This window comes from Pseudophryne corroboree, chromosome 8 (assembly GCF_028390025.1).
Source record: "Pseudophryne corroboree isolate aPseCor3 chromosome 8, aPseCor3.hap2, whole genome shotgun sequence".
Lineage (NCBI taxonomy): Eukaryota > Metazoa > Chordata > Amphibia > Anura > Myobatrachidae > Pseudophryne > Pseudophryne corroboree.
This window is the reverse complement of record NC_086451.1, coordinates 368805367-368830716: the sequence shown is the minus strand read 5'-3', so window position 1 is coordinate 368830716 and position 25350 is coordinate 368805367. Positions and strand designations below refer to the sequence as shown.

Here is a 25350-nt window from a genome sequence, read left to right as displayed (position 1 = left end):
TGACTTACCTGCTGCTACTTGCATTAGAACTGTCATCCAGATTAGACCAGCTTATGAGATCCGACTGGTTGTTACTACAACACATAAAGAGATACTGGCATCAGGAACAAGGCACAAATAGGATTCTCTATATTTATACATCTTTCTTACTACATACGAATATGTGTTATTTTAACTATTAAGGTGAAAAGTCTAAGTTCTTCAAATGTTTTAGGGATTTCTACAATAACCTGTTTAGAAACTAGTACGAACCCATCACTGCTAACAGCAACCTACATACACACGGTAACTCTGCTCCAGTTCCCACCTATCAGCCTGGGATTTAGTTATGATTCTGTCGGTCGAGAATCCGGGGATTCAGCATACTGATGCCGCGATCCCGGCCGCCAGAATGCCGGCAGGGGGCCCAGAACTATTCCTCGTGGGTGTCCATTGAGCCCGCAAGGGGCATTGCTGCCTTCACCCTCCTGTCAGCATTCAGGCAGCCAGGTCACCTGTTCCCAACCTATCAGCCTGTCTTGATGATGGGGCCGTTCTATATACACAAAACACAGCTTAAAGGTGCGGTACAGTAGTACTGAAGAGCAGAGGCGTAACTAGGGTTTTCGGAGCCCAGGGCAAGATGAACAGTGGCGCCCCCCTCCCCCCCAAAAAAACAAACAAACAAAAAAACGCAAAAGTAGTATGTGCGCGCGCCGAAGTCGCGCGCTGGAAAAATGGCCGTGGTCACGCACCAGAAGGGGTGTGGCCACTGAAAATGGGGCGTGCCAACATGACTATCACCCACCCCCTGTGTCGCCTCTCAGCACACTATCACCTACCCTTTGTGTCGTCGCTCAGCAAACCTTCATTCAATTTTTGCACAGTACGCAGGCAGAGTCCCCTTTTTACACAGTGCCAGATACACAATTGCCCCACAGTGCCAGATACACAGTGCCAGATACACAGTGCCCCACAGTGTCAGATCCACATTGACAGATACAGCGCCCCACAGTGCCAGATACAATGCCCCACAGTGCCAGATACAAAGCCCCACAGTGCCAGATACAATGCCCCACAGTGCCAGATACATTCTCCACAGTGCCATACATGCCCCACAGTGCCAGTTACATGCCCCACAGTGCCAGTTACATGCCCCACAGTGCCAGTTACATTGCCCCACAGTGCCAGTTACAATGCCCCACAGTGCCAGATACATGCCCCACAGTGCCCGTTACATTGCCCCACAGTGCCAGTTACATGCCCCACAGTGCCAGTTACATGCCCCACAGTGCCAGTTACAATGCCCCACAGTGCCAGTTACATGCCCCACGGTGCCAGATACATGCCCCACAGTGCCAGTTACATGCCCCACACAGTGCCATACATGCCCCACACAGTGCCAGATACAATGCCCCACAGTGCCAGTTACATGCCCCACAGTACCAGATATAAGACACCCCCCACCCGTCACTCACCGCTTCCTGGCCTCTGCTATGTGAAGGGAGGAGAGCGCAGCGCCTCTCCTGCCCCTCAACGCTCCAGGTCTCCGGCGGCGGCTATGTGGCGCCGGTTCGTTAGCCAATCAGAGCTCGCGGACCGGCAGCCAATCAGGAGCCGGTCCGCAAGCTCTGATTGGCTAACGCGGCTGGAGCCTGGACACACGCAGGGCTGCTGGCAGCGCCACGCGGCAGTGAGGACATTGAGGGGCAGGAGAGATGCTGCGCTCTCCTCCCCTCACATTGCAGAGTGACGGTGGCGAGTGTGGCATGATGCCCTGGCCGGCGGCGGCGCCCCCCTCTGCTGGACCTGCCAAGGCGCCCAGGGCACGTGCCTCACTCGCCCTGCCCTAGTTACGCCTCTGCTGAAGACCAGTAGCATATTTGTTGTGAAGATATTCTGAAAAATAACAATGATAGCACTCGACAAATGTAAGCAAATGCACAAACTCAAGATCCATGGAATTGAGTTTTGATTTTTATTAGAATAGCAATGACAATATGACAACAACGTTGTTTCAGTCTCAGTGGAAACTTTCCTCAGGGGAATTCCATTAATGCTGAAACAATGTTACACACACATGGAATGGAACCATCTCGCTCTATCACTCCATCCATCGCTTCATCCATCCATCGTTCCATCCAGCCTGTGCATAGAGTAACTCAGTGAAATGTATCATACTTTATTGTCATGTGACTTTTTTTTTTTATTAACGGGCCATTGTGCAGTTGCAGTGTGAATGATGAAATACTTTTTGGGAAGCGCTATGTAATATGAAGGTGCTATATCAATAAAGGTAAATAAGAGGTTTGGATCTGGTCATTTCCAAACACATTACAAACCTTCAAACTGTATAAATTTCGATAATTAGCAGTGCCGTAACTAGGTATGTGAGCTGTGTGCCTTGCACACAGCGCAGGATGACCTGGGGCGCAACCAGCCTCCACCATAATGTATACTAGACAGCGGCAGCACCGGTGCCGCTGCCTGAGTGTCCGCTCTGCCTCCCCTCCTCCCCAAGCCGGACTCGGAGCTTGGAGTGCTGTGCAGCTGCAGGAAGCCGCGTGTAAGGGCATCCCCCCCCCACCCCTTGTCCGCCCGCTGCCCCCCGCCTCATGGTAACAGTGCACCGCGGCTATCAGTCCGACAGCATTATTGCCCGACTCCCAGGCCCCCACCTGCAGGAGCTTACAGCAGCGCTGGGCGACTCCTTCCTGTGTGCAGACTGACGACTGTGTGTGCTGTGCAGTGCCCCTTGAAGCTAAGATCAACCTCCTCCCCTGGCTCCTGTAGTCTGAAGGGATGTATAGCTGGGATGCCGCTCCATGGTACAGGCCACAAGGTAAAGTCAGCACAGCATGACAAAGGAGGGAATGGGGGAAGGTAGGCAGGCACAGGGGCAATCGCAGAATATTTCAGCGGAGGAGGACGGGGGACTCTGTAAATGGTGACTCTGCCTGCCATAATGTGTGACAGGGGGACTCTGCCTGCCGTAATGTGTGACAGGGGACTATGCTTGCCATAATGTGTAAATGGTGACTCTGCCTGCCGTACGGTGTAAATGGTGACACTGCCTGCCGTACGGTGTAAATGGCGACTCTGCCTGCCGTACGGTGTAAATGGTGACTCTGCCTGCCGTACGGTGTAAATGGTGACTCTGCCTGCCGTACGGTGTAAGAGGGAGCTCTGTCTGCCGTAAGGTGTAAAAGGGAGCTCTGTCTGCCGTAATGTGTAAAAGGAAGCTCTGCCTACTGTAATGTGTGTGTAAGTGGCACTACTGTTCGGCGTAATTTGAATAATGAAGACTACTGTGCAGCGTAATATAATTTGGTATTATTTTGTGGCCACGACCCCTTCCCATGAAGACAAACCCCTACATTTTTGGAGCGCGCCTGCGGCGCGCACTGGCCCTGTACTCAATGTGCGGGGGTGGGGGGGGCGCCGATGCCGTTTCTTGCACACAGCGCTAAAATGTCTAGTTACGGCACTGATAATTAGTATATTTATTTAATTCTTCTTTTCCCTGTTGGGATGCTCACTGATCATCAATGGTTAGTTACTATCGATGGTTTCCTACCAATGGTTAATCATTTTACAATTGATGGAATTTCCTTCACAAAATCTCCTAGCTTGTAGTATTCCGCATGCACACCCCCTGTCCCTGTCCTTTTGTGCATGCACAGACCCGAACCATCAATGGTTTAGTCATTTATGGTTACCCCAATAGTCAAAATCCAATGTCCACTGATGGCTAATCCATCGATGGCCATCATTAGTTTCCTGCAATCAATAATATACCTCACTAACGTTACCTGAGCCAATTCATATCTCACTGTGGACCCTGAACTCAACTACAGATATGTCCTCATATAGCTTTGCTGCAGTCACGCAAAAATAGCCCCTTGGCACGCCAGGTTGTGCGAGAACCTTCTGGCATTGGGCATCTGTGTGCAACTGAGTCTCTGAATCTGTACATGAAGTGCTACAATGTAGCAACTGCAGCTTTTTTTCCAATACAAGTTCTGTTCTGTTCCGTATACAGACTGTCACACACAATATACAAGTGTCACATATAAAATTAATTAGCACACTTTCCTTGTGTGTCCTAGCCACATTGCATTGTGAATAATACGCATTTTTGGCAAAAAATAATGTTAGCCGGGTTGCATAGGACCTGGCGGCTCACTCACGGCAAGCATCTCACACTGCATGGCATATTGAGGCTGGATGTGTGAGGACGCATCTAGGGGGTAATTCCAAGTTGATCGCAGCATGAAATTTTTTAGCAGTTGGGCAAAACCATGTGCACTGCAGGGGAGGCAGATATAACATGTGCAGAGAGAGTTATAGGCCCTACACACTGGCCGATTTTTTGAAAGATATGAACGATCTCGTTCATAAATGAACGAGAACTCGTTCATATCTTTCAGTGTGGAGGCTCCAGCGATGAACGATGCGCGGTCCCGCGCTCGTTCATCGCTGGTCCCCCGTCGGCTGTGCATGCAGGCCAATATGGACGATCTCGTCCATATTTGCCTGCAGTTCTATGGAGCCGCGTGACGGGGGGAGTGAAGAAACTTCACTCCCCCCGTCACTGCCCCCCCGCCGCCGGGTCGCTCGTCGGCCGTATCCGCCGTCGGGCAGCTCGGCGGCGGGTCGGCCAGTGTGTAGGGCCCCTTAGATTTGGGTGGGTTATTTTGTTTCTGTGCAGGGTAAATACTGGCTGCTTTATTTTTACACTGCAATTTAGATCGCAGATTGAACACACCACACCCAAATCTCTCTCTCTCTGCACATGTTATATCTGCCCCCCTGCAGTGCACATGGTTTTGCCCAATTGCTAACAAACTTGTAGCCGCGATCAACTTGGAATTACCCCCCTGAACCACTGAAATTGCCACTCAATAACATTGGCGTGCAGTGCCTCCTGTACAGACTGGATCACTATGATCTGGAACGTACTGTATCCATTGCTTTTATTGATATAACCTCTGTAAAGATCTGTGCACAGATGTAGACACTTACCCTGCAATTACTGAGGCGTCTTTTGGCTTTGTTTCTGATCGGGGGACAGGTTTTGGAAGTTCGCTGAAAAGAAAATGATAATACAGTATTTTTAAAATATAAATAAACATATACATTAGGTATAAAAATTTCCTGCCTGTACATGGATAGAGTATCCAACCAATACACAGTGAGAGACAGGTAAAAGATGTACTTCAGTTTATGTTTCTACAAATGGTTACAAATTCATATTAATCCTTTATAATAGAAAATATAAATCATTCACAAGTCAGGGGTTATTTCTGTTTATACGGGCAATAAGAGACAACAGTCATTGTGTACAGATAATGTGTTCCCTGTAAAACTATATGACAATCTAGTATATGTGTACTGTGTTCTAGATGAAACCACTCTCCTGAGACGGAAATACAAGAATGCTGCTGTCCAGTCCAATCAGAGTATACAGTTTATAAGGAAACCAGCACCAGACATGTATTTTGATTGACCATTTGCAGGTCTAGTCTCCCATATCCAAAATTACGAAATACAGAATATTTCGAAATACAGAATTGTTTGAACACGACTGATATAATGACATCATTGCTTTCTGATGGTTCAATGGGGGTAATTCCAAGTTGATCGCAGCAGGAAATTTTTTAGCAGTTGGGCAAAACCATGGCCCTCATTCCGAGTTGTTCGCTCGTTAGTGGTTTTCGCAACGGAGCGATTTGTCGCAAACTGCGCATGCGCAATGTTCGCAGAGCGCATGCGCTTAGTTAATTTACTCAAAAGTTAGGTATTTTACTCTCGGCATAACGAGGAATTTTCATCGTTCTGGTGATCGGAGTGTGATTGACAGGAAGTGGGTGTTTCTGGGCGGAAACTGGCCGTTTTATGGGTGTGTGCTGAAAAACGCTGCCGTTTCTGGGAAAAACGCGGGGGTGGCTGGAGAAACGGGGGAGTGTCTGGCCGAACGCTGGGTGTGTTTGTGACGTCAAACCAGGAACGAAACTGACTGAACTGATCGCAGTGGCAGAGTAAGCCCAGAGTTACTCAGAAACTGCAAAGAAATTTCTATTTGCAATTATGCGAATCTTTCGTTCGCAAATCTACTATGCTAAGATTCACTCCCAGTAGGCGGCGGCTTAGCGTGTGCAATGCTGCTAAAAGCAGCTAGCGAGCGAACAACTCGGAATGAGGGCCCATGTGCACTGCAGGGGAGGCAGATATAACATTTGCAGAGAGAGTTATATTTGGGTGTGGTGTGTTCAATCTGCAATCTAATTTGCAGTGTAAAAATAAAGCAGCCAGTATTTACCCTGCACAGAAACAAAATAACCCACCCAAATCGAATTCTTTCTGCACATGTTATATCTGCCTCCCCTGCAGTGCACATGGTTTTGCCCAACTGCTAAAAAATTTCCTGCTGCGATCAACTTGGAATTACCCCAATGAACACAAACATGTTTAATGCACAAAATTCTTTAAAGTATTGAATAAAATGACCTTCCATCTGTGGCCCTCATTCCGAGTTGATCGCTCGCTAGCTGCTTTTAGCAGCAGTGCAAACGCTAAGCCGCCGCCCTCTGGGAGTGTATCTTAGCTTAGCTGAAGTGCGAACGAAAGGATAGCAGCATTGCTACAAAAAAAGATTGTGCAGTTTCTGAGTAGCTCGAGACTTACTCCTAGCTAGCGATCACTTCAGTCTGTTTAGTTCCTGTTTTGACGTCACAAACACGCCCTGCGTTCGGCCAGCCACGCCTACGTTTCCCCAGCCACTACTGCGTTTTTATCTGGCACGCCTGTGTTTTTACACACACTCCCCGAAAACGGTCAGTTACCACCCAGAAACACCCACTTCCTGTCAATCACTCTGCGACCAGCAGTGCGACTGAAAAGCGTCACTAGACCTTGTTTGAAACTGCATCGGCTTTTGTGAAAGTATGTCGCGCGTGCGCAGTGCGCACCATACGCATGCGCAGAAGTGCCGCTATTTGACCTAATTGCTGCGCTGCGAACGAAAGCAGCTAGCGATCAACTCAGAATGAGGGCCTGTGTGTATAAGGTGTATATGAAACATAAATTAATTATGTGTGTGTACGCAAACTTTATTTAATGTACAAAAGTAAAAATATTGTATAAATACTTTCAGTCTGTGTGTATAAGGTGTATATGCAACATAAATGCATTCCTTGGTTAGACTTAGGTCCCATCCCCAAGATAGCTCATTATGGTATGCCAATATTTCAAAATACGGACATTTTTTATATCCAAAATACTTCTGGTCCCAAGCATTTAGACTATGAGAGACTCAACCTGTACAGTTTAAACAGAAAGGGGAGTAGAGGCCCAGGTATATTTTCAGGGGTGTGGCCCAATTACGGAAGGCATGGCCATGCCCCCTTATACAAAGGAATATTAATATATATATATATATATATATATATATATTCAGCATCGTGAAGCGTAATTTTAGGGGGCGCTATTGTGCCTCTCAGCCCAGGGGTAAATTCAGAGGGGGAGGGAGGGGATCAGTGTGCACGCTCCCCCCTACCCCCGCACAAGCAGAAGGGACTGCTTGTGAGGGGGTAAGGGGGACAGGGCGATGCCGGTGGACCTGGGCTCCATCAGGCCCGGGTAATTAGTACCCACCCCCGGTGGCAGTGTAAACAGTACCATCTTCCTCGTCCATACAAGAATATTACCTATAACAAAACTTCTCAGAGGGGAATATAGGGGCAAATTATACAATCTTTACATTATTTTTGATACTTGTTTATCAGCAGTCACCAGCTTTTAATAATAAATTTGACAGACAGGCTGTTGTTTTTTGAGCTGGCATAAGTATATTGTTTGCACAAATTAATTTAATTAAGTTAATTTAAGGTGCATTCACTTGCAATGAATGCGTTTGCATGATCACTACAGTATATATGTCCAATTTTGTGTTTTTCACTTTTATCTGTTTTGGAGCTGCCAGCCCCTACATCTGCGTTGCATCCCTTGAAATCTTCTCAGAATGTGGAATGGTGGATGCAGAATCCTCAGTATTGCTTTGTTACTATAATAAGGATAGGATTTTAGTCCGACTTTCTCTGATTAGCCTTGTACGGAATCCCATGAATAGCTGTGTTTTATTAGTGACTTCAATGTTTTTGAAACCTTTATGATCAAAATATTTTAGCTACGTATCAGTCTCAGCCTCTGTACAGATACAAAACTTCAAAGCACAGGGAACTAATGATCCCGTCAGCCACACCACAGAGCTCTCACTGGAAATGAACCAGACTCAAGGAGAAAACACAATACACACAAACATCAGTACCTTGTGTAACCAGTCTCAGGGCGCATTACGAAAAACAACAGCTGCAACAGCAGTCATAACAAATGTAAAAAGCACAAAAAAAATAATAATACAACAAAGAAGGACAAAACAAAGACACTGGATAATTAATTAGTTTCCATAAATAAAGGCAATTTTTGTTAATGGCTGTCACGTGACTTATACACACAAGTACCATAACTGTCAGCTATCCCTAACTTTCAAGGACAGTCCCAGGTTTTAAGGATTTGGCCATTAAAACATTTCCCTATATCACAGGTTCTCAGGACCCCAAACAGTTCATGTTTTCCAGGTATCCTCATAGAATCACTAGTGAAATAATGAGCATCACCTGTTTTAAAATGTGTCAGTGAGTAATGAAGACACTTGTGCTCCTGCTAGGTGACCTGCAAAACGTGAACTTTGTGGGGTCCTGAGGACCGAGTTTGAGAACCACCGCCCTATATTTAACACTGATCAGCAGTGGCTGTGGCTGCAGTGCTGACTACCACAATGTGCAGGGGGGGGACCGCTAAGCACATATACACATGTGTAGATGTACAGTATGTAATATATATGCTTGCGTCTATCTGGATCTGCAGTGGTGCTGTGTACCATAGCCGCTGTGCAGAACACCAGACTCAGCATCAGGCTTCCCTCTTCTAAGCCCACCCCCAGACTCTCATTGGCTAGTGTCACAGGAATCTGGGGGCGGGCTTAGGAGCGGGAATCCTAATGCCGGGTCTTGGGTCCTGCACAGCGGCACATACACATACATCTTCACATGTATGTGTATACAGTATGTGCTTAGCAAATCCCCCCCCCATACAAGGTAATCAGCACTGCAACTGCTGCTGACACTGACCAACTATACAGTCCAATTCCTCTTGTTCTGTATATTGGTGGAGGATTCCAGAAGAATTATTTCTCAGTAGTGTCCATGAGTCATTCCACTTTCAGACAGAAGAATCACCAAAACCCGAATTTTGCTCCAATTTTTCAAGCTTGGTTGGTACCAAGTCAAAGCTCCCCCCTTTCACCCAGCATATTTAACCTGGGTTATTATTGGGTCGACCACTTTGTACACAGAACCCGGGTCAGCCCTGCAATATACTGTGAGTCATAAGAAACTGCCAGCTGCTCTCTGATTTCCTCCTCCGTCCAGTGTGCCATGCTGTCTCTCTCATCAATTTCTGCAGCTCAATGATGACCTCAGATGCCAGCGCCAGTGTCCCACACACTCATCTAATAAGAAAGACCCGCCCGGTCGGGTGTGGTGTAGAAGTTATATAGTTAAAAGATAGATAGTCATTAGGTCGACCCCATATGGTTGACAGGGTCAAAAGGTCAACAGGGTCAAAAGGTTGACACAAAAATATATTTGTGTAATTTTGTGTTTTTAAACAAGTTTTACTCAAATCTGTTGAAATGCGGCCCCTCGTGGGCTTGCTTCGCTCGCCATGTTTTGGGTTTGAAGTTTGTGGCATGGATAGTAAATGAGACAAAAGTTGTAAAAGCATGAAAAAAAACCTAAAAAAAAGTGTTGACCTTTTGATCCCGTTTGACCTTTTGACCCCAATGACCTTTAATAATAGATATACAGTATGTGCTCCTCCGCTAGGTGTAGGCTCCACCTTCGGCATGCACAGCCTAGGTTATAAAAATAGTAATCCCTTTTGGGGCCGTGAAAAGGTGGACGGGTCAACCTGGGCCATTGGTTTTGTTGTGAAATCTCCTATTATTCCTTTTATCATATTTACATTATGATAGAAATCACCTTTCTTCTTTGATGACTGTAATCTTCCCTGGCCCTGTTTGTATAACCGATGTTCGTGTGTTTGCTGTCTCCGTGTCTTTGCTAACCGAGATCAATTTCGGTATGTCCGGGGTATCGGTTCCGCTAGGAGAAATAAAAAAGTTTAATCATAATATTGATATATCTTTTAACATTGTCACCATATTGTTAAGAAGACATACATTCTATGAAAGCAAAGTCATATGGTCATTTTAGGTTTAGATATGTATCCGTTTCAATAGATAGAGTTTTTCAACTCAGCAAATTAAGTCAGTCTTCTGTAGAGTGCCGGAAATCAGAGCCCGCCAGTCATCAGAGATTATATATATATGGAATATTGTACAAGTCTGGCACTGATTTAGATAAGAGTAACATTGTCGTTATTTGTGCAGAATATGAGAACAGTTTTCTTCTATAACTGTAGGATAAGAAAAAAAACAGGGTATTCAAAAACTCTCCACTCTTGGTGAACATGTGTCACTGAACTCCTATTCCTCCACTGGCTAAGTACTATTGGACCCCTTTTCTCATTGAGGACAGAAGGCACCACGCATCACACTTTGGGGGGAATTCAAATGTTTGAAAAGTCGGTTGGGTGTCTGTTTTTTCCTGTCTATTAGATAGGAAAAAACAGACACCCAACTGACTTTTCAAACATTTGAATTTCTCCCTTTGAATGCAATATATTCCGCCATATGTATAACAGCATTTACTGACGTCATAAGCATGTATGTTTGCGATAAAACTGGAAAGAACTCCTCTTATAAGATCTGTCCTGTGCAGGTCCTTCTGCACATGTACGGCCACCAGCCAGCAAATGTGAGAGCTGCGGGGGGACACTGGGAAGTCTGTGGCAATAGCACATAGGCTTCTATTAGGCGCCTACTGGTAACAAGCTCTGGAGAGTTTTCGCTTTCTGGAGCTTGATGCAAATGGGAAATGCACTTAAACTCAGTTTTGCCATTTAAATTAGAGATGAGCGAATTCGGTTTTACTCGGATTTTCTCGGTTCTCAAAACAGCATCTGATTGGCTATCCAAAACACGTGACATCCGTGAGCCAATAAGATGCCGTTTTGAGAACCGAGTAAATCCGAGTAAAATTGAATCTCTCGCTTCCTGATTCTCACAACCTACTACATTACCCCCTATATGTTTTTGTAGATGCCACCATCTTGTCTCAATGATTTAATGGCATTTGCAGAAAGATAAGTTCATGACATGACAAAACGTTATTTGCATTGTGAGCTGTTAAACGGCTTCCAGTGACTTTACGTTGTACAGTTCTATTATATTACCTTTCAGTTCTTGTGGTGACAGTCCTGGTGGTGGTGGATTTGGGCTCTGATTTGTCACTACATAAAATAGAAATGATGACAGAAACTAAGATTTAAATATATTGTCATTGCTGTTCCTTATTAATCATGGCAAAGAGGGATATGTAATAAAAGGGAACAACATGATATAATTTTAATGAATCCATAATGGATTTCCCCACCAATCCAACCTCAATGAGACATTTTCGGAGGTTTGACTGCATTTTTGATTAGTACTAGGGATGGTGGTTGGTGTGGTCACTATCGATAGTTGCCATCGATGGTGAAGCTGTGCGTGGCCATCAATGGAAACCATCTATGGTATGGGAGACCATCGATGGTCTCACCCACCGATGGTCATCCCTATTCTTTCAGTGACTGGCCTGTGGGCCAATCACAGCCTGGGGGCAGGGCTTAGCGGATGTATCGGCACCTTGTAAAAAATAAAAATAAAATATTTGGTTATGCTGTGCCATCGATGGAGGGAAACCATCTGGATCTCTCCCATCGGTGGCAAAAGTATTCGACTTCGACCATAAACCATCGATGATTATGAATTATAGATGGTCGATGGCCATCCCTAATTAGTACTTAAATTAGTCTGGAATATTACAACATGTTTGTGCAGTTCACCCAGCGTTTCATGTAAAGGATAAAAGTATAATTATTTTGTAAATTAAATTGTAGAATCTGTCCCTTTATGTGTTTAGCAATTACCCTCTGAAGTGTGTCAGTTTATAGTAAGTACAAGGGGTGTACCACCGGCCATCGATAGTTGGCAAACATCAATGGCTAACTACCGATAGTCAATGGTTTTGCCATCAATGGCAGAGAGCAAATGGTTCTCTGCCATCGATGGCTGAGTGAAACCGAATCGTTTTTCTCTAACGTCCTAGTGGATGCTGGGGACTCCGTCAGGACCATGGGGAATAGCGGCTCCGCAGGAGACAGGGCACAAAAAGCAAGCTTTTAGGATCACATGGTGTGTACTGGCTCCTCCCCCTATGACCCTCCTCCAAGCCTCAGTTAGGTTTTTGTGCCCGTCCGAGCAGGGTGCAATCTAGGTGGCTCTCATAAAGAGCTGCTTAGAAAAAGTTTTTTAGGTTTCTTATTTTCAGTGAGTCCTGCTGGCAACAGGCTCACTGCTACGAGGGACTTAGGGGAGAGAGGTGAACTCACCTGCGTGCAGGATGGATTTGCTTCTTAGGCTACTGGACACCATTAGCTCCAGAGGGATCGAACACAGGCCCAGCCATGGAGTCCGGTCCCGGAGCCGTGCCGCCGACCCCCCTTGCAGATGCCGAAGTTGAAGAGGTCCAGAGGTCCGGAAACAGGCGGCAGAAGACTTTCAGTCTTCATAAGGTAGCGCACAGCACTGCAGCTGTGCGCCATTGTTGTCGGCACACTTCACACCAGCGGTCACTGAGGGTGCAGGGCGCTGGGGGGGGCGCCCTGGGCAGCAATGTATAATACCTTTTTCTATAGCTAAAATACATCACATATAGCCCTTGAGGCTATATGGATGTATTTAACCCCTGCCATATATCGCAAACTCCGGGAAAAGAGCCCGCCGTTTTAGGGGGCGGGGCCTATTCTCCTCAGCACACAGCGCCATTTTCCTGCTCAGCTCCGCTGTGAGGAAGGCTCCCAGGACTCTCCCCTGCACTGCACTACAGAAACAGGGTAAAACAGAGAAGGGGGGCATATTTTGGCGATATTTTTATATATTAAGCGCATATAACAGAAACAACACCTTTTAGGGTTGTTTATATACATTTTTATAGCGCTTTGGTGTGTGCTGGCAAACTCTCCCTCTGTCTCCCCAAAGGGCTAGTGGGGTCCTGTCTTCGATAAGAGCATTCCCTGTGTGTCGGTACGTGTGTGTCGACATGTATGAGGACGATGTTGGTGTGGAGGCGGAGCAATTGCCGGTAATGGTGATGTCACCCCCTAGGGAGTCGACACCGGAATGGATGGCTTTAATTATGGAATTACGTGATAATGTTAGCACGCTGCAAAAGTCAGTTGACGACATGAGACGGCCGGAAAACCAGTTAGTACCTGTCCAGGCGTCTCAGGCACCGTCAGGGGCTGTAAAACGTCCCTTACCTCAGTCAGTCGACACAGGTACCGACACAGATGAATCTAGTGTCGACGGTGTAGAAAGAAACGTATTTTCCAATAGGGCCACACGTTATATGATCACGGCAATGAAGGAGGCTTTGCATATCTCTGATACTGCAGGTACCTCAAAGGGGGGTATTATGTGGGGTGTGAAAAAACTACCTGTAGCTTTTCCAGAATCAGAGGAATTGAATGACGTGTGTGATGAAGCGTGGGTTAACCCCGATAGAAAACTGCTAATTTCAAAGAAGTTATTGGCATTATACCCTTTCCCACCAGAGGTTAGGGCGCGCTGGGAAACACCCCCTAGGGTGGATAAGGCGCTCACACGCTTATCAAAACAAGTGGCGTTACCGTCTCCTGATACGGCCGCCCTCAAGGATCCAGCTGATAGGAGGCTGGAAACTACCCTGAAGAGTATATACACACATACTGGTGTTATACTGCGACCAGCAATAGCCTCAGCCTGGATGTGCAGTGCTGGGGTGGTGTGGTCGGATTCCCTGACTGAAAATATTGATACCCTGGATAGGGACAGTATTTTATTGTCTATAGAGCAATTAAAGGATGCTTTTCTTTATATGCGAGATGCTCAGAGGGATATTTGCACTCTGGCATCGAGAGTAAGTGCGATGTCCATATCTGCCAGAAGAAGTTTATGGACGCGACAGTGGTCAGGTGATGCGGATTCCAAACGGCATATGGAAGTATTGCCGTATAAAGGAGAGGAATTATTTGGGGTCGGTCTATCGGATCTGGTGGCCACGGCAACAGCCGGAAAATCCACTTTTTTACCTCAGGTCACCTCCCAACAGAAAAAGACACCGTCTTTTCAGCCGCAGTCCTTTCGTTCCTATAAGAACAAGCGGGCAAAAGGACAGTCATATTTGCCCAGAGGCAAAGGAAGGGGTAAGAGGGTGCAGCAAGCAACTACTTCCCACGAACAGAAGCCCTCCCCGGCTTCTACAAAGCCCTCAGCATGACGCTGGGGCTGTGCAAGCGGACTCAGGGGCGGTGGGGGGTCGACTAAAGATTTTCAGCACACAGTGGGCGCGCTCACAGGTGGACCCTTGGATCCTGCAGGTAGTATCTCAGGGTTACAAGTTGGAATTCGAAAAGTCTCCCCCTCGCCGGTTCCTAAAGTCTGCTTTACCAACGTCTCCCTCAGAAAGGGCGACGGTATTGGAAGCCATTCACAAGCTGTATTCTCAGCAGGTGATAGTCAAGGTACCCCTCCTACAACAGGGAAAGGGGTATTATTCCACACTATTTGTGGTACCGAAGCCGGACGGTTCGGTAAGACCTATTCTAAATCTGAAATCCTTGAACCTGTACATACAGAAATTCAAGTTCAAGATGGAGTCACTCAGAGCAGTGATAGCGAATCTGGAAGAAGGGGACTTCATGGTGTCCCTGGACATAAAAGATGCTTATCTGCATGTCACAATTTACCCTTCACACCAAGGGTATCTCAGGTTCGTGATACAAAACTGTCATTATCAGTTTCAAACGCTGCCGTTTGGTTTGTCCACGGCACCTCGGGTCTTTACCAAGGTAATGGCCGAAATGATGGTTCTTCTACGAAGAAAAGGCGTATTAATTATCCCTTACTTGGACGATCTCCTGATAAGGGCAAGGTCCAGAGAACAGCTGGAAGTTGGAGTAGCACTAATCCAAGTAGTGCTTCAACAACACGGGTGGATTCTGAATCTTCCAAAATCTCAATTGACCCCGACGACACGTCTGCTGTTCCTGGGAATGATTCTGGACACTGTTCAGAAAAAGGTGTTTCTCCCGGAGGAGAAAGCAAGGGAGTTATCCGAACTTGTCAGGAACCTCCTAAAACCAGGAAATGTGTCAGTGCATCAATGCACAAGAGTCCTGGGAAAGATGGTGGCTTCTTACGAAGCAATTCCATTCGGCAGATTCCACGCACGAATATTTCAGTGGGATCTGCTGGACAAATGGTCCGGATCGCATCTGCACATGCATCAGCGGATAACACTGTCACCAAGAACAAGGGTGTCTCTTCTGTGGTGGTTGCAGAGTGCCCATCTGTTAGAGGGCCGCAGATTCGGCATACAGGACTGGGTCCTGGTGACTACGGATGCCAGCCTACGAGGCTGGGGAGCAGTCACACAGGGAAGAAACTTCCAGGGCGTGTGGTCGAACCTGGAGACGTCTCTTCACATAAATATACTGGAGCTAAGAGCGATTTACAATGCTCTAAGCCTGGCAAAACCGCTGCTTCAGGGTCAGCCGGTGTTGATCCAGTCGGACAACATCACGGCAGTCGCCCACGTAAACAGACAGGGCGGCACGAGAAGCAGAAGAGCAATGACAGAAGCTGCAAGGATTCTTCGCTGGGCGGAAAATCATGTCATAGCACTGTCAGCAGTGTTCATTCCGGGAGTGGACAACTGGGAAGCAGACTTCCTCAGCAGACACGACCTCCACCCGGGAGAGTGGGGACTTCATCCAGAAGTTTTCCACATGATTGTGAACCGTTGGGAAAAACCAAAGGTGGACATGATGGCGTCCCGCCTCAACAAGAAACTGGACAGATATTGCGCCAGGTCAAGAGACCCTCAGGCAATAGCTGTGGACGCTCTGGTAACACCGTGGGTGTACCAGTCCGTGTATGTGTTTCCTCCTCTGCCTCTCATACCAAAGGTACTGAGAATTATACGGCTACGGGGAGTAAGAACAATACTCGTGGCTCCGGATTGGCCGAGAAGGACTTGGTACCCGGAACTTCAAGAGATGCTCACGGAAGAGCCGTGGCCTCTACCGTTAAGAAGGGATCTGCTTCAGCAGGGACCTTGTATGTTCCAAGACTTACCGCGACTGCGTTTGACGGCATGGCGGTTGAACGCTGGATTCTAAAAGAAAAGGGCATTCCAGAGGAAGTTATTCCTACCTTGATTAAAGCCAGGAAGGAAGTGACCGCACAACATTATCACCGCATTTGGAGAAAATATGTTGCGTGGTGTGAGGCCAAGAAGGCCCCAACGGAGGAATTTCAATTGGGTCGATTCCTACATTTCCTGCAGGCAGGATTGTCTATGGGCCTCAAATTGGGGTCTATTAAGGTTCAAATTTCGGCCTTATCGATTTTCTTCCAGAAAGAATTGGCTTCAGTGCCTGAAGTACAAACCTTTGTCAAAGGTGTACTACATATACAGCCCCCGATTGTGCCTCCAGTGGCACCGTGGGATCTCAACGTAGTTTTGGATTTTCTCAAATCCCATTGGTTTGAGCCGCTCAAATCGGTAGATTTGAAGTATCTTACATGGAAAGTAACCATGCTACTGGCCCTGGCTTCAGCCAGGAGAGTATCAGAGTTGGCGGCTTTATCGTACAAAAGCCCATATCTGATTTTCCATTCGGACAGGGCAGAACTGCGGACGCGTCCTCAGTTTCTGCCTAAGGTGGTTTCGGCTTTTCACTTGAACCAGCCTATTGTGGTGCCTGCGGCTACTAGCGACTTGGAGGACTCAAAGTTGCTGGACGTTGTCAGAGCATTGAAAATATATTTCAAGGACGGCTGGAGTCAGAAAATCTGACTCGCTGTTTATCCTGTATGCACCCAACAAGATGGGTGCTCCTGCGTCTAAGCAGACGATTGCTCGTTGGATCTGTAGCACAATCCAACTTGCACATTCTGTGACAGGCCTGCCACAGCCTAAATCTGTCAAGGCTCACTCCACAAGGAAGGTGGGCTCATCTTGGGCGGCTGCCCGAGGGGTCTCGGCATTACAACTTTGCCGAGCAGCTACGTGGTCAGGGGAGAACACGTTTGTAAAATTTTACAAATTTGATACTCTGGCTAAGGAGGATCTGGAGTTCTCTCATTCGGTGCTGCAGAGTCATCCGCACTCTCCCGCCCGTTTGGGAGCTTTGGTATAATCCCCATGGTCCTGACGGAGTCCCCAGCATCCACTAGGACGTTAGAGAAAATAAGAATTTACTTACCGATAATTCTATTTCTCATAGTCCGTAGTGGATGCTGGGCGCCCATCCCAAGTGCGGATTGTCTGCAATACTTGTACATAGTTATTGTTACAAAAATCGGGTTATTATTGTTGTGAGCCATCTTTTCAGAGGCTTCTTCGTTGTTATCATACTGTTAACTGGGTTCAAATCACAAGTTGTACGGTGTGATTGGTGTGGCTGGTATGAGTCTTACCCGGGATTCAAGATCCTTCCTTATTGTGTACGCTCGTCCGGGCACAGTACCTAACTGAGGCTTGGAGGAGGGTCATAGGGGGAGGAGCCAGTACACACCATGTGATCCTAAAAGCTTGCTTTTTGTGCCCTGTCTCCTGCGGAGCCGCTATTCCCCATGGTCCTGACGGAGTCCCCAGCATCCACTACGGACTATGAGAAATAGAATTATCGGTAAGTAAATTCTTATTTTTTTCTTCCTCCGGGCATGGAGCTTAGCCCTTACGCCCGATGGCCCTGTCAGGATCTCGGCGTCGGCATTGTGACTGCCGGGATCCCGACAGGCGGTCTCGTGATTTCCTCCTGTAATAGGGTGTGAGAATCAGGAAGTGAGAGATTTTGTGAGAGTTCTCCTGTTTTTTTTTATGAACTGGCAATCATTTACATGGCATAATTAACCTAGTTTTGTCATATAAATGATTGCCACTTTAAAAAAAACAACAACTGGAGAACTCTCACAAAATCTCTCACTTCCGGATTCTCACAACCTACTACATTACCCCCTATATGTTTTTGTAGATGCCACCATCTTGTCTCAATGATTTAATGGCATTTGCAGAAAGATAAGTTCATGACATGACAAAACGTTATTTGCATTGTGAGCTGTTAAACGGCTTCCAGTGACTTTACGTTGTACAGTTCTATTATATTACCTTTCAGTTCTTGTGGTGACAGTCCTGGTGGTGGTGGATTTGGGCTCAGATTTGTCACTACATAAAATAGAAATGATGACAGAAACTAAGATTTAAATATATTGTCATTGCTGTTCCTTATTAATCATGGCAAAGAGGGATATGTAATAAAAGGGAACACCATGATATAATTTTAATGAATCCATAATGGATTTCCCCACCAATCCAACCTCAATGAGACATTTTCGGAGGTTTGACTGCATTTTTGATTAGTACTAGGGATGGTGGTTGGTGTGTTCACTATCGATAGTTGCCATCGATGGTGAAGCTGTGCGTGGCCATCAATGGAAACCAACTATGGTATGGGAGACCATCGATGGTCTCACCCACCGATGGTCATCACCATTCTTTCAGTGACTGGCCTGTGGGCCAATCACAGCCTGGAGGCAGGGCTTAGCGGATGTATCGGCACCTTGTAAAAAATAAAAATAAAATATTTGGTTATGCTGTGCCATCGATGGAGGGAAACCATCTGGATCTCTCCCATCGGTGGCAAAAGTATTCGACTTCGACCATAAACCATCGATGATTATGAATTATAGATGGTCGATGGCCATCCCTAATTAGTACTTAAATTAGTCTGGAATATTACAACATGTTTGTGCAGTTCACCCAGCGTTTCATGTAAAGGATAAAAGTATAATTATTTTGTAAATTAAATTGTAGAATCTGTCCCTTTATGTGTTTAGCAATTACCCTCTGAAGTGTGTCAGTTTATAGTAAGTACAAGGGGTGTACCACCGGCCATCGATAGTTGGCAAACATCAATGGCTAACTACCGATAGTCAATGGTTTTGCCATCAATGGCAGAGAGCAAATGGTTCTCTGCCATCGATGGCTGAGTGAAACCGAATCGTTTTTTTTTCTTCCTCCGGGCATGGAGCTTAGCCCTTACGCCCGATGGCCCTGTCAGGATCTCGGCGTCGGCATTGTGACCGCCGGGATCCCGACAGGCGGTCTCGCGATTGCCTCCTGTAATAGGGTGTGAGAATCAGGAAGTGAGAGATTTTGTGAGAGTTCTCCTGTTTTTTTTTATGAACTGGCAATCATTTACATGGCATAATTAACCTAGTTTTGTCATATAAATGATTGCCACTTTAAAAACAACAACAACTGGAGAACTCTCACAAAATCTCTCACTTCCGGATTCTCACAACCTACTACATTACCCCCTATATGTTTTTGTAGATGCCACCATCTTGTCTCAATGATTTAATGGCATTTGCAGAAAGATAAGTTCATGACATGACAAAACGTTATTTGCATTGTGAGCTGTTAAACGGCTTCCAGTGACTTTACGTTGTACAGTTCTATTATATTACCTTTCAGTTCTTGTGGTGACAGTCCTGGTGGCGGTGGATTTGGGCTCTGATTTGTCACTACATAAAATAGAAATGATGATAGAAACTAAGATTTAAATATATTGTCATTGCTGTTACTTATTAATCATGGCAAAGAGGGATATGTAATAAAAGGGAACAACATGATATAATTTTAATGAATCCATAATGGATTTCCCCACCAATCCAACCTCAATGAGACATTTTCGGAGGTTTGACTGCATTTTTGATTAGTACTAGGGATGGTGGTTGGTGTGTTCACTATCGATAGTTGCCATCGATGGTGAAGCTGTGCGTGGCCATCAATGGAAACCATCTATGGTATGGGAGACCATCGATGGTCTCACCCACCGATGGTCATCACCATTCTTTCAGTGACTGGCCTGTGGGCCAATCACAGCCTGGAGGCAGGGCTTAGCGGATGTATCGGCACCTTGTAAAAAATAAAAATAAAATATTTGGTTATGCTGTGCCATCGATGGAGGGAAACCATCTGGATCTCTCCCATCGGTGGCAAAAGTATTCGACTTCGACCATAAACCATCGATGAGATGGTCGATGGCCATCCCTAATTAGTACTTAAATTAGTCTGGAATATTACAACATGTTTGTGCAGTTCACCCAGCGTTTCATGTAAAGGATAAAAGTATAATTATTTTGTAAATTAAATTGTAGAATCTGTCCCTTTATGTGTTTAGCAATTACCCTCTGAAGTGTGTCAGTTTATAGTAAGTACAAGGGGTGTACCACCGGCCATCGATAGTTGGCAAACATCAATGGCTAACTACCGATAGTCAATGGTTTTGCCATCAATGGCAGAGAGCAAATGGTTCTCTGCCATCGATGGCTGAGTGAAACCGAATCGTTTTTTTTTCTTCCTCCGGGCATGGAGCTTAGCCCTTACGCCCGATGGCCCTGTCAGGATCTCGGCGTCGGCATTGTGACCGCCGGGATCCCGACAGGCGGTCTCGCGATTGCCTCCTGTAATAGGGTGTGAGAATCAGGAAGTGAGAGATTTTGTGAGAGTTCTCCTGTTTTTTTTTATGAACTGGCAATCATTTACATGGCATAATTAACCTAGTTTTGTCATATAAATGATTGCCACTTTAAAAAAAACAACAACTGGAGAACTCTCACAAAATCTCTCACTTCCGGATTCTCACAACCTACTACATTACCCCCTATATGTTTTTGTAGATGCCACCATCTTGTCTCAATGATTTAATGGCATTTGCAGAAAGATAAGTTCATGACATGACAAAACGTTATTTGCATTGTGAGCTGTTAAACGGCTTCCAGTGACTTTACGTTGTACAGTTCTATTATATTACCTTTCAGTTCTTGAGGTGACAGTCCTGGTGGTGGTGGATTTGGGCTCTGATTTGTCACTACATAAAATAGAAATGATGACAGAAACTAAGATTTAAATATATTGTCATTGCTGTTCCTTATTAATCATGGCAAAGAGGGATATGTAATAAAAGGGGTGTTGTATGGTATGCCGGCAGTCGGGCTCCCGGCGAACAGCATACCGGCACCGGGAACCCGACCGCCAGCACACCGACAGTGTGGCGAGCGCAAATAAGCCCCTTGCGGGCTCGCTGCCCTCGCCACGCTATTTTATTCTCCCTCCAGGGGGGTCGTGGACCCCCACGAGGGAGAATAAGTGTCGGTATGCCGGCTGTCGGGATCCCAGCGCCGGTATACTGTGCGCCGGGATCCCGACAGCCGGCATACTGAAGACCACCCAATAAAAGGGAACAACATGATATCATTTTAATGAATCCATAATGGATTTCCCCACCATTCCAACCTCAATGAGACAGGATGAAAGTGAATTAGGGGTGGAGTGGTCTGGTGTGGATGTTAAAGAAGGTTTCAGAGAGTACATTACAGTATATACAACAAATATAAGGACTAGATGATAATCAGGTGAATGTAAGCCGGAGCTTTAATATTGTGCTATATTATATAACACTTATTGGTCATATAAAACACTCATTATATGGGCGGTATACCGGGTCGGACTGGCCCACAAGGGTACAGGGGAAACCATACTGCCTGGTGGGGCCCAACCTCCTTCTCTAGGGAAGAGGTTCCAGACTGTGCACTTGAATTATACATTATGCATATGTTCCATTATAATGCACAGGACTATGGTGTATTTTCTACCATGCATTGCTGTTATTAATCTGCTATATTATCATGCATGCACTGGCAATATTGACGGTATATATATCAAGGGCCCCAGCCCATGCAGTCTCTAATGGTTAGGTAGACCAATGTAGTGGTTGGCCACACCCCTATGCATGGGCCCTACCACTGCATTCCACAGGTAGACTCTTCATGTCCCAGTCCGACACTGGCGGTATACATTTATTTCCACCCCCTTTCACACCCGTTCTGTTTCTTTCTACCGGCGAGGTATAATAATTTCAGCTCACTACTCCCGGGGTAGCGAGGGCGCCCGAACCTTTATGCAGCTAAAGCTGATTGCTATGGGCGCAATATGCACGATAACAAAGTCACTTTAGAAAGGAGATTGGGTGTGATATATCATTTGAATACCGCCCTATATATATCCTTCAAGACCCAATACAATACCTGTCCTCTCTAAGTACGGTGATCTTCCCAGGCTCTGGTTTGACAGTAGAGCTGCTTGTCTCTGTACCAGCACTCCAAGAGGTCATTCTAGGGCTCTCGGGACGGCCAGTAACTCTGAAAACAAAAATGAAAATATTTGTACACTGCACTCCTGAGAATACGAATAAAGTGATCCATGCTACAGAGTATACTAACTGACATGCAATAACCTTTTAGAGGCTAGATCCCACATATCCTTCCGATTGCGTTGTGAAACAGTATTGGCCAGGATCTGGACTATAGGTCGACATACATTAGGTTGACAGTCATTAGGTCAACACACACAAGGTTGACATGAACAAAAGGTCGACATATGAAAGGTCAACACTGGAAAAGGTTGACAGGTACAAAAAGTCCACATGTTCATATGGGCGACATAACAATGGTTGACACACATATGGTCAACACATGTTGTTGTTTTTTTTCATGTTTTTGGACTTGTTCCTTCCTTTCCTATCCACGTTACAAATCAAACCTTTAGTAACCTTGTGGCAAACAAAGCAGAGCTAGACACCACGGCTGCAGCATGGCGAGCAAAGCGAGCCCGCGAGGGGATGCCTTCCTACAAATGGTGGTCTCATATGGCAAAACGATCCACACCTTCTCCAAAGAGGTGCGTTGACCATTTTTGTGTCGACCATTGTCATGTCGATCTTTTGACCATGTTGACCTTTGTACCTGTCAACCTCTTCCAGCGTCAACCATTCATATGTCAACCTTCTGTCCATGTCAACCATTTTCTATTCTGTCGACCATATGGGGTTGACCTAATGACAGTAGACCTAATGAATGCAGATGTCCTATACCACACCTGTTTCAGCCAAGCTGGTGTTACAGCCCGCAAGGCTTATGTAATATAATGTAAATAGCACTCCTGTGCTGCTCTGGCTGTACCGGCCCCTGTGTGATAACCTTTGCAGACCTCTTGCCACCAGTCACAGGTGTAGGCATTGCCATTGTCATACTGGGTGTAGGCGCAGTTTTCCCTGGGGATCTTCCATTAAAAAATGGGTCTTGGCTTATTTGGCTGGTCAAAAATATAAATTCTAATGCCTAGGATATTGGGAAACCAAACATTCCCATGCTAAGGGGGAGATGTATCAAATCTTCTAAAGAGGACCACATACAATAGCTAGAAGATAAATGGTTGCTATGGGCAACTTCTACTCCTGTCCTCATTATAAGTTTTGATACATCTTCCCCCTAAGATGCATGCTTTTCTATCTATCTATCTATCTATCTATCTATCTATCTATCTATCTATCTATCTATCTATCTATCTATCTATCTACACACATACACAAAAGTGACTTTACTATACTAAGCTAGGGTAAATGAAAATAATTAAAAGGCGAGCTGTATAATACCAACCGGGGAGGCGATGTCTGAGACACTGGCTGCTTTGATTGATTTCCTTGCCAATTTTTTTCAAACCTGTTAGTTACAAAATAAACATATTTTCAAGGAAGTATCAAGGATCAAATGTTCTGATAAAGTAAAGTAAAGCAAAATGCATCTATTATAATCTATTGGCAGAATTCAATTGTTTTTCTGCCACCAGCCAGTAAATGGCACCCAAATGGAGCTATTCAATTGTAGCTCTGGTTCGGGCGCAATAGCTGCCGGCGTCTGCATTTCAACTTGCATTTCCGGGTGTGGCAAGCTGAAATGCATGAAAAGTGACCAGTTTGGGTGCCCAAACGCTGCATTTTGTAATCTCGTCCATCACTTTGGTCGGGTTTAGCTGCTTTACATGGCTAAATCCGACCTCTATGGGCAACATCAGGGTGATAATAAAGATCAATCCAATATTGCCCATGATCTCCCGTCACTTTAGAAGAGAGATCGGGCTCTACGTAACAATTTAATATCGCTATATGAGTCTCAACGATATGGGTGCCTGATAAAAAAGATATGCACAGAGCTTTCAATAAGAACAATTTTCTGGTCGGGGGTCTGCATTTGCTGTCGTTGTGGGACTGTGTGAGGCTACACCCCCTTCAGTGATGCGGTGTCACTGAACCATCTATGCAGCCCACTACTCCCGCTGATTGATGGCTGATGTAACCAGGAGGAGGGGCTTAAATCCAGTGACAGTGGAGGGTAGTGTCTAAATCCTGAGGCTTAACTCTGGTGCTTCTAGCAAACAGGCTGGCTTCTAGGAACTGCATTGTTTGCGGCCCCTAGAAGCCAGATAGGGCTGCTGTAATAGCAGGGGAGTGGATTTCCATGGAAAGCGCTCTCTCTGCTATCACAGTCCAGACTGGCAGTCCCAGGGGAAGAAAACACCTACCCCTGGGACTGTCTGTCTGTCATTAGCAGAGAGAGCTTCCTGCAGGTGGCGGATATTACTGGGGGAAGGGTAAAATCCACCAATGATATTAATTATATTAATACAAAAGAACCTTCCATACTCCTCAGACACAGATACACATACACAAACGGCAACATTTACTAAGTGCCGGGTTCTAAATCCCGGCAGTTTTGTGGTAGTTTCGCAATCTGCCAATTTACTAAGGCTAAAACCACAAAGAATGCACACTTTAGAATAGGAAAGAGTTAAACATCAAAGCATCATCGATGTTTTAGACCATGGAAAGAGCTGTGCTTTAGAAAACCACCAAAAAAATGCCAGCAAACCCCGCAAACAATACACCTGCAAGTGGCAGGCAAGACTGGGTGAAGCACTGCACAGATAACTACAATCTATGCAGGCTCAGTATGTGTATAAGGATAAAAAAATTAAAACTGAATAAAAATAAGATGGGCGGGCTGCTTGGAGGGGAGGTGGCTACTGGGAATTGTAGTTCTCCTGCTACTGCCTCCGCACAAACATGGGGGGGGGGGGTTTCAAACACACACTAACACTCACACTTACTCACACTTTCACAATCTCACACATACTTACA

At 45.8% G+C, this 25350-nt stretch overlaps 1 protein-coding gene across 5 annotated transcripts in view; it reads right to left on the bottom strand.

Annotated features, from left to right (window-relative positions):
• The window catches only part of ZNF185 (zinc finger protein 185 with LIM domain), a 344343-nt gene that overhangs the window by 134312 nt on the left and 184681 nt on the right, over positions 1–25350 (bottom strand). For 2 of the 5 annotated variants that reach the window (XM_063937559.1, XM_063937556.1), the window contains 9 exons: positions 23813–23875; positions 22403–22516; positions 21130–21186; positions 19781–19837; positions 18420–18476; positions 11398–11454; positions 10083–10205; positions 5005–5067; positions 9–74 (listed from right to left, as the gene is read on the bottom strand). In XM_063937559.1, the coding sequence (XP_063793629.1) occupies positions 9–74; positions 5005–5067; positions 10083–10205; positions 11398–11454; positions 18420–18476; positions 19781–19837; positions 21130–21186; positions 22403–22516; positions 23813–23875 (657 nt within the window). The remainder of the gene's footprint in view (positions 1–8; positions 75–5004; positions 5068–10082; positions 10206–11397; positions 11455–18419; positions 18477–19780; positions 19838–21129; positions 21187–22402; positions 22517–23812; positions 23876–25350) is intronic. The other 3 variants (XM_063937558.1, XM_063937557.1, XM_063937560.1) reach the window with 3 other exon arrangements.